The following is a 12,948-nucleotide window of genomic DNA, read 5'->3' on the forward strand; positions in this document are numbered from 1 at the left end:
CAGCTATTGAGCCATATCTTGCTGCACACAATATAATATTATCTCATGCCACTGCAGCTAGCATCTATAGGAAAAGTTATCAGGTATAATTCTATTCTACATATTAATTAGAAGTTGGCTAGCTAAGAATGTTATTAAGAATCATTATATTAAATTAAACTAGTTGTGTATCATATTAATAAATCTTGGGTAAGTTATTTTGGTTCTTACATTAAAGATTGTATTAAGTTTTCCTTCATACGTTGAGAAGAGACTCTCTACATCATTGGTGATGTAATCCTTATGATTGGACTCTTGTGTCATCATTAACACCCACACGATAACGAAATTACTCTTCTCCATACTAATCAAAGGACTCAGATCTATAAAATGGGAAAACTTTCTCTTTGCCAAGATTGGTATTTTATCTAATTAGCTAAATGACTAATTTGCAATTTCTTTGCATTCTTGTAAGGTTAATCAAAGTGGTATTATTGGAATGGTAATGAGTTCAGTATGGTATGTTCCATTCAGAAATACCCCAACAGATCGTTCAGCTGTTCAACGGGCTCTCGCTTTCGACAATGCGTGGTAACATTGAGATAAATTTTCCTCTAAACTATATGCCAAAAGTTATTCCAATTTTTTTCACTAAAATATATTCTTTTAATTTGATGTGTTTAGGTTCTTGGATCCGATAATCTATGGTGATTACCCGCCAGAAATGCGTCAAATAGTAGGTTCAAGATTGCCAATCTTTTCATCAGATGATAAAGAAAAATTAAAAAGCAAGTTGGATTTTATCGGAATTAACCATTATACAACTCTCTACGCACAAGATTGCTTGTTCTCTCAATGCAACTTTAGTACTTCTCGAGGGGATTCCTTTGTGCAAACCACAGGGGAAAGAGATGGCCTTCCTATTGGAGATCCGGTAAATTTTTTTTTAGTTCATATATATATATATATATATTCTACTAAATCTTGATTTTTCTCTATATTTTTCTCCAACAATTGGATTAATTTACCCCCCCTTCCAGACAGCAACGCCAGACTTTTATATGGTTCCTTATGGCATGGAAAAGATCATTATGTATTTCAAAGAAAGATATAACAATACTCCAATGTTCATCACAGAAAATGGTAAGACTTTAAAGATAGAGAATGCTCAATTATGAATCATCTCCTCAAAATTATAAGAATTTGTATATATAGATGTGCTTGATGATGTGCAAGAACTGATACATGCTTTGCAGGATATTCACAGGCAAGCAATAAAGATGTTCCTATGCAAGATTTGCTCAATGACACAGCTAGGATAGAGTATCTGACTTGCTACCTAGATTCTCTTGCTATGGCCGTGAGGTATTTCATCAAAACTTATATAGGTGTACCTTACAAAGGGTGGACCTTAGCCCAGTGGTAAAGTTTTGTTTTGTTTTGTTTTGTTTTGTTTTTATAGGTAATTTGTATGTATTAAGGAATAATAAAAATACAGATTAAGGCAACCCCTACAACTTTCTTGGGCAGATCAAAAGAAAGGTTGAGAGGTCCCTAAATCAAATAGGACAAACAGTGAAACACAGTTCATCTAATATAGAAAGAAAAGCTTTAACAATTATGAAAGATGTTATGAAAGAGTTAAGTAACCCAATCACGGAGTGAAGAAAATACGGGGCACTTTTCAAGTGATGACTCTTCGCAGAAAGCTTCTCACTACTGGATAAGTTAGGTTTCTAAAGACTTCAAGGCCACCTTCCTCATGACTCTGATGCTTCCTCTGAAAAATCTAAATGTATACCCTATATATTATCAACTTGATGAGTACCTCCTCACTGTGGTTTAACTCAACTTGATCTATCACCTCCTCACTATGATTCAACTCTGCCTCTTCCTCTGAAGAAATAACAAAATCTACAAGATTTTCAGCTCCCTTGAAATAAGTCGCATCTGCTAGAGATTTGGGAGTCAAATCTTGAATCAACCTACCATTATCCTCTCCATCTGCCATGTCAACATTGTCGCTTTTAGGAATATTCTCCACCAGACTTTTTGAGGAAGGCAAAACCGTGGTCAAAATATTAGTATAAGAGATTTCCTTGGTTGAGTCACCCCACTTTTGCTTAATAAAGTATGTTGACTTTGCCACCTCATCATCCAGCCGACCTTCAATGTTAAGAAAATCCTGAATAAGATTCAAATTGGAGATAATATCTCGTCCCTTGGTGCGTTCCACGACCTCAGACATTTCTACATTAGAATTTGAATTCTTACTAACTTTGTCCTCCAAATTCAAATCCTACATTTCCTCCCTTGATTTTTCTCCAAAGAGGGAAACAACGTATCTTGATGATGAAATTCCTCCTAATTTGAAAATCTCCCCATCAATTCCCCGTTTTTTACGTCATTAATATATGGAATAATTGCCAACTCACCTTCCTCCAAATCCTCCTCTCTATTTGCTCCCTTTGCAACCTAATGGTCACAGATCTGAGTCAAGAAAGAGCCTCTATACGTCGCAAGAAATTAGACTAGACTATTTACATTATGACCCTCTCCAGACCCTGCCGTGGCAGGAGTCTTATACACTGGGTATAACGTTTATATATGGATGTACCTTACACTCGTACACACACACATCATTTGTCGTATGGGCTGTGAGGTTGTTTTGAGATTTGCAGTTTATGAATGCATTTACAAATAGGTGGTTATGCATATTTGCAGGCATGGTGCTGATGTGAGAGGCTATTTCATATGGTCTCTTCTGGACAACTTTGAATGGCTATATGGGTATACTTTGAGATTTGGGATTTACTATGTGGATTATAATACATTAGAGAGAACGCCAAAACAATCTGCAGTTTGGTACCACAAGTTTCTTAATGGAGTGAAGATATTAAAACAAAAACCAAGTCAAGGAAGAGTCGGAAGAACACTGCATCTACCTTCGTAGCCACATGTGCTATTCAACTATTTTATTTGTGTTTTTATATATTGTTGTACTATATATGGGTCTGTTAGAATGTAACTGAACCGGCTAAGATGTTGTAACTTAATTTACAATGCCTTCATTAATTTGTCCTTTTGCGATTACTTTTGAAGTTATAATAGTCACTTTGATTTTAAGTTTTGAATCTCTTTTTTTAGCTACAGAGGGGAATTTGATGATGATCCTTGGGCTTGAGAGGGGGATTTACACCTTCAATTGCTATACAATTATATGGGTCCCATCAATTCGTTTTAGGGAAATGTATATGATTACTCACTTTTGGTTTCTCTTTACAAAATTATCCAACCTATGTTTCAATTTACAAAAATGCATGGTTTTAAGTTTAGATTTACAAAACTACCTAAAATAGTGTTCATTTCTCAACTGAGGAGTTTTTTGATAGTTTTATCCCACACCTGCCTTCTCCCACCCGCTCCTATCCCTTTCTTCTTCTTCTTCTTTGTACCCCACATTTCTGGGATGCAAATCGTTCCCAGCCACTGCAATTGCCTCATCGCAAGGCCCCATCGCTGCAATCGTCTCACCGCCAACATCTTCCTAGTGTGTTGGGTATACCTTTCCCATGGCATTAATTTCCTACTATTTATCAAAACAATATGAAATGAGGTGGAAAAAGAGAGTTACAGACATTTGAGACACATAAGAGTGAGAAAACAAACACAGACAACTCAAAGCTGTAACATTACAAGAAAAAGATCATCCCCAATACTGGAGGGTTCCCAACGTACATCTAGCACCAAGGAGCTCCTTCAGTTACGCACCTAGATGCGTGCTAGGCTCCCTCCGGCATGGGAGAGGATCTAGATCCAACATTTCAAGTACGTAACATTACAAGATCAAGTCGCCCATTAAACTCCACTACAATTTCAATATGAATCATTACATAACAGTCAACAAATGAGAGTTGTTTTCAACCCTAACAAACAATTCTAAGGAAAAAAAAATCTAGCGCATAAGGCTCCTGCTACTATATGCTTGGTTAATTCCATATTTGGTTAACCTCAAAATTCAAACATTCAAGCCTACAGATTAGGTGGGAAATTAGGATGAGGAAAATGGTTAGCCACATTCAACTCTCATAAAATCAGTTTCTTTCCATGGAAAAGGGAATTAGTCATCGATTTCCTATTATTTATCAAAACAATATGAAATGAGGTAGAAAAAGAGAGTTACAAACATTCGAGACATAAGAGAGAGAAAACAAACATAGACAACTCAAAGCTGTAACTTTACAAGAAAAAGATCATCCCCAATACCGGAGGGTTCCCAACGTACATCTAGGTCCAATGAGTTCCTTCAGTTACGCACCTAGATGCGTGCTAGGCTCCCGCCGGCATTGGAGAGGATCTAGATCCTACATTTCAAGTATGTAACATTACAAGATCTAATTGCCCATTAAACTCCACCACAATTTCAATATGAATCATTACATAACAGTCAACAAATGAGAGTTGTTTTCAACCCTAACAAACAATTTTTAAGGAAAAAAAAAATCTAGTGCATGAGGCTCTTGCTACTATACGCTTGGTTAATCCCATATTTGGTTAGCCTCAAAATTCAAACATTCAAGCCTAGGGATTAGGTGGGAAATTAGGATGAGGAAAATGGTTAGCCACAGTCAACTCTCATAAAATCAGTTTCTTTCCATGGAAAAGGGAATTAGTTATCGATTCCCTACTATTTATCAAAACAATATGAAATGAGGTAGAAAAAGAGAGTTACAGACATTCAAGTCATATAAGAGAGAGAAACAAACACAGACAACTCAAAGCTGTAACATTACAAGAAAAAGATAATCCTCAATAACGGAGGGTTCCCAACGTACATCTAGCACAAAGGAGCTCCTTCAGTTACTCACCTAGATGCGTGCTAGGCACCCTCCGGCATTGGAGAGGATCTAGATCCTACATTTCAAGTATGTAACATTACAAGATCAAGTCGCCCATTAAACTCCACTACAATTTCAATGTGAATCATTACATAACAGTCAACAAATGAGAGTTGTTTTCAACCCTAACAAACAATTTTAAGGAAAAAAAAAAAATCTAGTGCATGAGGCTCCTGCAACTATATGCTTGGTTAATCCCATATTTGGTTAGCCTCAAAGTTCAAACGTTCAAACCTAGAGATTAGGTGGGAAATTAGGATGAGGAAAATGGTTAGCCACATTCAACTCTCGTAAAATCAGTTTCTTTCCATGGAAAAGGGAATTAGTCATCCCTTATTCGAGGACAAACACACACCATAATCCAAATTAGTATTTTTTTCTTGTTTTTGAAAAAGTATAATCCAAATTAGCATCTATGTAATCCTTGTAGTCAAACCGACCGTAGTTACTAGCAAACCTTCAAGACGAAGAATGTTTTTGAATGTCAGTCATACACGCATCTATAGCTTTAGTTGGTGCAACTCTACTTTGGATAGCCCAAGGAAATGCATTTTACTGTGGATGATACCCGCATGCTAAACCAAACCAATTGCCAATTGAACCGCTCTAGCCAAATCGATCAAAGACTAAGGCCCCGTTTAATAGAAACGACGTTTCGTGTCAAAAACAAAAATTTCAGTTTCTATATCATAATGTCGTTTTTAAACGAAAAAATGGTGTTTCAAAATTTCAGATTTTTATCGGGAATGATAGTTCCTTTTTTTGTAAAATAGAACGAAATTGGGAAGTCCAATCTCGTTTTTTTAGTTTTTTTTTTTTTTTCACTTTTTGTTCCTAAAAAACAAAAACAGACCATAAGTGCACCAAACACTTTATTCCTTTTATTCATTCCAACAGAACGAAAAAACTCCAAAAACATTTTTTTTTAGAACGATACCAAATGGAGCTTAAGAAGTCAACTAAGAAAAATTGGTACAAAGTCAAGAGAAAAGATTCATGACCATCGAATAGCAAAGATAGGTGCATGGTTCATTATGAGTTGATCCCATATACAAAGGCCTGGAATGGATTTTGAAAGAAGGTACCACGATCTAAGCACATGGCATAACTCGTTTCTTCAGTCTTTTTCACCACATCAGGGCTATGTGAGTCAAACCCACTTCTTCGACGTCCCTCTTACCAATGACTGAACAAATATGAGCCTGCCTTACATATATTCAAGGTTTGGCCATTTTGATAATGGGATTCTTAAGAAGTACACTAGCCAAAGGAAAATAGACCAGGCAGTTGTCATAATGGTTTTAAAACTTGGAACAGAATTGATATAATCAACTTGGAATTGATGGGGAGGTGATTCTGATTGACCTGATTCTATGTGTACTAATTTTGATCGAATTAGACCAAGTTCAGGAAGGCAAGATTTATTCCATTTAAGATGATTTGAATAGGAATATTGTCGAAAATTGATCCATGTGGGCCCAGTCCAGCCCTATGTAGAGCTAGTCAAGTGTCACATGAGTTGCCATCATTTTCCTTTAGGCCCATGTTTTTTAGAAGGGAGTTTGGAGCGGGAATGTCTGACTACTTGGTCCCACATGTAGGTGGGGTTAAAGGCAGGGAAGTTAAGTTGGAGGAAAGTTGAACTTTTTCACCCCAACTTTGTTTGGTTAGCACATAGGTGTGAGAGAGAGAACAGATGAATGAAGAAAAAAAGTCATTAATTGCAATGACTTCCCACCCCACAAAGTCCCACCAATTTGGTAGGACTTTGAAAGGGAATGGGGTGAAAGCCATATTAGTAGACAGGAAAGCTCATATTCCAATTTTGTCTAGAGTATTTCCCACCCCCATTATATTCAAACACATGACTTTACCATGCTTTTGGAAAAATAAGTACAACTCTCCCACCCCTTAAATCCTACCTCATCAAAACCCCTTCTAAACAAACGGGCTCTTAGCGAGTTGTAGAAAATGAATAGATATTTTGGAAGTGTATAGTAGAGTTAAGAGAAAAAAGCGATTTTGAAGAGACTAAGAGACAGAGTTGTTTGAGAAAGACAGTAGAAGTTTTGAAGATTTCTTAGAAAAGAAGTGCACAATTTATGCATGAGATTTTATCTAACATTTGGGCAATTCCTGAGGGCATTTTCTGCTATCCCTTATGTAATATCCCGCTTCTTAAACCCGGTCTGATTTCGCGGTTGAACCGGTTTAACCATGCAGGAACCGAGCCAGAGGATGTTAGAGCGGGTTCCTTATGGGCTATGATGGCACGGGTGACCTTAAACACCGGCTGGCCCGACAAGTCCGAGCCAGTGCCAGAAGAGACGGGAGTGCCCAAACCGTGTACGTGCACCTACCATAAGGCTATGTACGGATAAAACAGGTATTATATCTGTATTTTAAGATATATACGTAGGCTACAATGTATGCCTGGGGTGGGGTTTGAGCCGAGGTCCGAGCCCGGTCAAAATCCCAAGTTTTGACTCTCGGGTGGGTATGACAGGTGGGTACACCTACCCACCTGAGTGACCCATCCATCACTATTCACTTAAGTAGGAATAGTATATAAAGCTTTATGATTTCTTTTCTTTCCATTTATTACCCCCGTACGTTTGGTGAGAAAAGTAAAGAGGAGAGAGAAAAAGAAAGGGAAGAAGAAAGGAAGAGGAAGAAAGGGAGGATTTCAGTGGCGCCGAAGCTCGATCTTGCCATTCCGGTGCCGGGAGAGTAATCTTCAACTCGAGATCTACAGTTGGAGGTAAGAAAAGTTGGGTTTTATGAACATTCACCATACCCACGCTTTAAACCCTTGATTCGAGTATGGTTTCTTAAGATCTTGTAGACACCCTTTGAAATGATGAATCTAAGGTTTAATAGATGATTTATGTGTTGATCTTGAAGGATTTGAAGAGATATTGACAAGGTAGAAGGAGCATTGTGAGTTGGAAGTGATTTGGAGGGTTTGAAGTCATTCTTGGACAAAGAAGGTAAGATGGTTCCCCTCACTTGAATCTAACTTAAATCTAAGCTAGAACCATCCTATAGGACTCTAAAGGTGTGAAGAATGGGTTGAGAAAAGCCCTATTTGGGTCCCCAAGGAATGGAGGAAGTTGAGAAGAAACTGGGGTTTTTCCGCCAAAACCGGCGGGTGCAACCGGCGGGTCCCTACCCGCCTGAGTCACCCACCTGAGAGGACCAGAGGGGTTCTGGCCAAACCGGCGGGTAGGACCGGTGGGTCCAAAACCGGCGGGTAGGACCGGTGGGTAGACAACCCACCTGAGTGACCCACCTGAGTGGCCAGAATGTGATTTTTTGGTCCGATCGAGCCCAAATCGGACGTGGGACCTTCTTTCGACGTTCTAAACACGATTTTGACGTCGGATTTCATTAATTTTGATTCTAAAATGGTGAAATACTAACCCCTCTCAATTTTGTTAGGTTCACCAAAGCCTACCCGTTTCGCTCCGGATCTCACCCGTACCGAGCGGGAATCCTTGTACGCTACAGGTAAGTGGAGAGAGGACGTTTGGCCTATTTCAAGGCATTTGTTTGGCATTCATATAACTATATCTAATTTAGTCATGTCATCATGAATATGCTATATAGATTAGTCATTTCACTCATTGATGTGCATTTATGCTATGTTTACTTTTCAAATGCAAATTGAATGTGATGTTATATGTCGAATGTGTACATCATGTTGCATAATGCATTGATAGACTAGATGCCGTGGTCGGCTTGGAAACGAATGCATTGGTGGCCCGTGGTATGGGACACGGAGGCACTATGCAGTCGTACTACATATAGGAGCATGCGGTATTAGGATTCTCACCATCCCGTGCTACGACCCTTCCCAACAGGGGTTAAGGTGTTGGGTTGCCATTTGGGGGGAAGCAGGGGTCGCGGTTGTCGGACACTGTGGCGGTTAGGTATTACGCCCGGCGAGTCGTGTAGGACAGCCGGCAACCCCGGTGGTATTTCAAGAGGGCCAATCGTACTGCTTTTAAATTGCTGGAGTCAGCACTGTCATTTAATTTATTTACATTTCTGTTGAGAGCCGGTGGACGGCATTGTCTTCATTTTTCCGAGTACTCACGGTGGTCCTTCTCCAACAGCCCTATGGGCGTATCGCGGGAGGGAGTTCGCGGCTCGTACCCGGAGTATACGCGCACTGTGGTTGTAGTAGCACTAAAACCAAAGACTTAGTAATGTTGATTAGGGGTATGTGATTTAAAATGACTTGCATGGCATGTAGTGCATATGATGTGGTGTGATGTGTGGACTGTTGTGTGTGGTCCACCTCTCTACTTACTGAGCTAGTGAGCTCATTCCACGTGTACACCCCTTTTTAGATGATTTTGCAGGTCATGCATCTGAGGAGCAGGGGGTGGGTCTCACAGTCGAGTTTCCTGAGGAGGACTGGTGGACCCCTGAGGAGTTTGAGCACGGCGTAGACTGCGCGTGTGAGAGCTGTGTTGCGGGGCAGCGGTTCTGAGGCCGAGCTGAGCTCCAGCCTTGATACCGATGCGGGGCTGTGTACTCTGATGATTTTGATACTTTCCTGTATATACTTGATACATGGACTTTATTCTTTTTGTGTATATATCATGCCTTCGGGTCCAAATGTATATAATTATGATATCATCATTTGGGTATCAGGTATATGAGAATTATGTACAGGTAAAAACTTAGTCTTCCGCTGATATGATGAATTGATGTTAGTGTGTGTATGCTGTGGTGGAATACAGTATCTGATGATCCTGGCAGGTTTGGGTTAACCGGTGTTAACTCGGTCACCGCTCCGGTTCAGGGTGAACGGGGTGTGACATATTGGTCTTGTGAGTTGGGAAAAACTTCTTGAGGAAGACAACTATGAACTGTTCCTATGTGGTTATGAAATTTGTGGGTAACCCACCCATACAACCACTTCTTAGCATGGTCTTTCAATGCAAAAGTGATGAACCTAGGCTTAATAGCATCATCAGAAAGCTATTAGATCTTAATTAGAACACATACCTCATTCAAATTCCCTTACAAATAAATATGCATCCTCAGAGGTCAGCGCATGGAAGTGGGGCAACATCGTGATGCACTAAGATTTGAGCTCATAATTATTGCCCTGGCCATGTGGTAGAACTATGCAGGAAGGTTGGGCTATTATAGCAGGGTAGAACCTATCTTTCAGAGTAGTAGGAGGGGGTTTTGGTGGACGGTTTTGTTGTTGGTCTAGGTCTCCCATAATGAATGGTATTGATAAGAGTATATGTATAAGGTCCCTATTTGTTGGATTTCTCCTTTCTAACTGATTCACAGTATTTACATACCCACCCAGCACTCATGCAATAGAACACTACCTACACCTTGGATAAGACTAGCACAAGCACAAAAGAATGGAAAATATATATTTTTTTAATTTTTTGGCTTTTTGCGAGCTTAATGGCAGGGATTAGGGGTTCCTCAATTTCTGAGATACTGCTACAGGGCGAAACTTGTCTTTACCATACTCTGAGGCTTGGCGACCTCCGGCGATACAACTATTATTTCAAGTTCTTCTTCTTAAGAATTCAATAAATGATAAAAGAAAAAGAAAATAAAGCACTTTGATTTATCAAAAGAATGCGAAAAATAACATGGAACTGTCTCCCCGGCAATAACGCCAAAAACTTATTTGAGATTTAAAAGTAATCACAAGCGTACGGTTCATCATAGCTATGGGTCGAACACAAGGAGGCAGCCACTTTATTTTTAGCTTCTTCTAGTAATGCAAAAGTGTGCGAATTAATGATTGTGATCTACTTCTAACCCTAACCATTCATCATCTAGGAATTTAAATACTCCAAGAAAGGCAATAAAGAAAAAAGTAAAAGAAAAGTGCTGAAATAAAATAAACCAAATTAAAGGGAATAAAGCTAGAGAGAGGCACACAAGTAGGTATCTCTACTTAGCCCAAGGGATGCAAAGTTAAAGGAGTCAAAGGAGAGGAATCAACTATACTTTCACCACTGGTACAACTCTTACGCTTTTTACTACTTGATTCAGAATTAATAGCAAGAAGAGCTTCTGCTTGGATATCATCAGATACTTTCTCACAAGGGGCAACATCATGACCACTAACCTTAGCTAAATGATACTTGAGGCGAGTGACTCCTCCATAAACTTGTTTTTCACAAAATTTGCATTTGAAATGTGAACTATCAAGTGGCTCAGCATGTTGCCAAAACTTATCTTTTTGCCTTCCCATTTTTCCTATTTGTTGAAAGTTGAAACACAAAAAAATAACATAAAAATTATTTCATATGAACAAACAAATAAATCATATTAATAATTACATTATATAAGCAAATAGCCTTTGGATAATTAAAGAATCAAGTTTTCAAGTCCCACCAACATGCATAGCCTTTACAATAGCATGGGTCATTTACACCTTATGATCAAGGAAACCTCTCTTGATGTGCAGTCCAAAGAAAACATACTAAGAATACTAAGATTTTTGCATTATGAGTAGAACATAATAGCAGAAACTCATTCGGTTATTGTGCTGATACAGAGATTTTAATCTGATAAACCTAAGTTTGAATACCCCGATATGCTAGAGGTATAACACCTCTAATAATTAAAAGAACAGAACCAGAAAAGACATTTTGATCCAGAACATGAATCATCCATGATAAACTCTAGAGGAGAATAACACAGTGATAGAAACAACCAAGTGGGGTAGTAGACTTACTTAATAGAGGATGTCGTTTTTCTTTTATTTCTGATTGCTCCAATTTCTTGCAAGTTTTGTATTGCCCACTCTGTGCAACACAGTTTAGTTCCTCAACAATTACCTGGAAGGAATGGATAGTGTGAAAATAAATTACGTGATGATATGGTTAGAAAGACACTAGCAAAAAGGAGCAATGGCCATTGAGAAAACGGCCTTACTCCTTACTACTTCGATAGTCCACAGAGGCTATTGTACTCAATTTTTTTCTTTTGATTCGAAATAAAAACCTTAAAGTAGTTAAAGGAAATTTACAAGACATTTGTCTTTTGTAAGCATGTAGTTAAAGTGTTAAACTGAAATCGTGAGTTCACAAATTTCATTCAATTAAAAAGAAAAAATCCAAATCTATGAAACAAAAGTGTTGCAAACAAAAAAAAAAAAAAAAAAGGATTTTCAGATGAGATCATGAGACATGAGGGGATGGTGAAGAAAAGTAAAACATAAAAATCGATCGATAGGATGTCTCACCCGAAACCAAAAGTAGATGCGGGAGAAGCCCTAATTCTTCAAGAATTTTCGAGTTGCTGTAAGAGCTAGGGCTCTGGTTCTGAGTCTTCTGACCAGTTATGAGCTATAAATTTTAACACAGAGAGGGCAGTTAGATACAATCAGAGAAAAACTCCTCTGACAGATGATCTATGGCGTGAAGAGAGAGAGAGAGAGAGAGAGAGAGAGAATTAGGGTTTGGAATTCACTTAGAAGTGGTGAGGCTTTTACTAGATAGACGTCCCCAAGTCTGGTGAGCAGACAAGAATGAGATGAAAACAAAGATGTGACGGTGCTGCGGTGGAGATTGAGAGACGGATGAGGTAACCATTGGGGTTAAACCATTTCTTCACTTTTAGGAGACATTCACGGGCTTTCTAATTCAACCATTCAACTGATCAACTCCGATTATAGCAAATTCTGGTAGGAAGGAAGTGGATCAGAAGGAGTGAGGTCACGAGTAGCCCGTAGCCTCAAGATTCCACGGACCGGCAGAAGCCCTAGAACCAGAAGATGCCGTAAGTGGAAAGTGGAAAGTGGAAACCCAAAAGGCCAAAACCCGACTTCAAAGTTTGGTTTTGCTTTTTTTTTTTAAGTGGGTTAATGGTAATCGAATAATTTGATTTAATCCGGTTCATCATGATTTATTTGCATTTTATATTCACTTTAGAAAAAATCGCAAATTTTATCGATTTTTATTTTTTATTTGGATTCGATCAGAAATTTTCATTTAATTTGGAAAAATTCGATTCAAATTATTCGGCCGAATTGCTGACTTGGTTCTCACTCTAGAGAAATCCATCTTCCCATTAT

General features: G+C 38.7%; 1 protein-coding gene and 1 long non-coding RNA gene across 2 annotated transcripts; one reads left to right on the forward strand and one right to left on the reverse strand.

Annotated features, from left to right (window-relative positions):
• Positions 1-5: 5 nt before the first annotated feature.
• Positions 6-3,113, forward strand: LOC122068167 (beta-glucosidase 18-like; the record flags this gene model as incomplete). Its single annotated transcript, XM_042632031.1, has 6 exons — positions 6-83; positions 455-570; positions 664-913; positions 1,020-1,122; positions 1,236-1,344; positions 2,704-3,113. Coding segments are annotated over 6 exons (885 nt in total), but the record flags the coding sequence as incomplete, so codon positions are not given.
• A 7,836-nt stretch (positions 3,114-10,949) lies between these two features.
• Positions 10,950-12,189, reverse strand: LOC122068166. The gene is made up of 3 exons (XR_006136998.1): positions 12,118-12,189; positions 11,608-11,710; positions 10,950-11,126 (listed from the first exon to the last, which is right to left on the reverse strand). It is a non-coding gene; the product is annotated as an uncharacterized LOC122068166 (long non-coding RNA).
• Between the last annotated feature and the right edge of the window lie 759 nt (positions 12,190-12,948).

The sequence above is a fragment of the Macadamia integrifolia genome, unplaced genomic scaffold (genome assembly GCF_013358625.1).
Source record: "Macadamia integrifolia cultivar HAES 741 unplaced genomic scaffold, SCU_Mint_v3 scaffold3491, whole genome shotgun sequence".
Classification (NCBI taxonomy): Eukaryota; Viridiplantae; Streptophyta; class Magnoliopsida; order Proteales; family Proteaceae; genus Macadamia; species Macadamia integrifolia.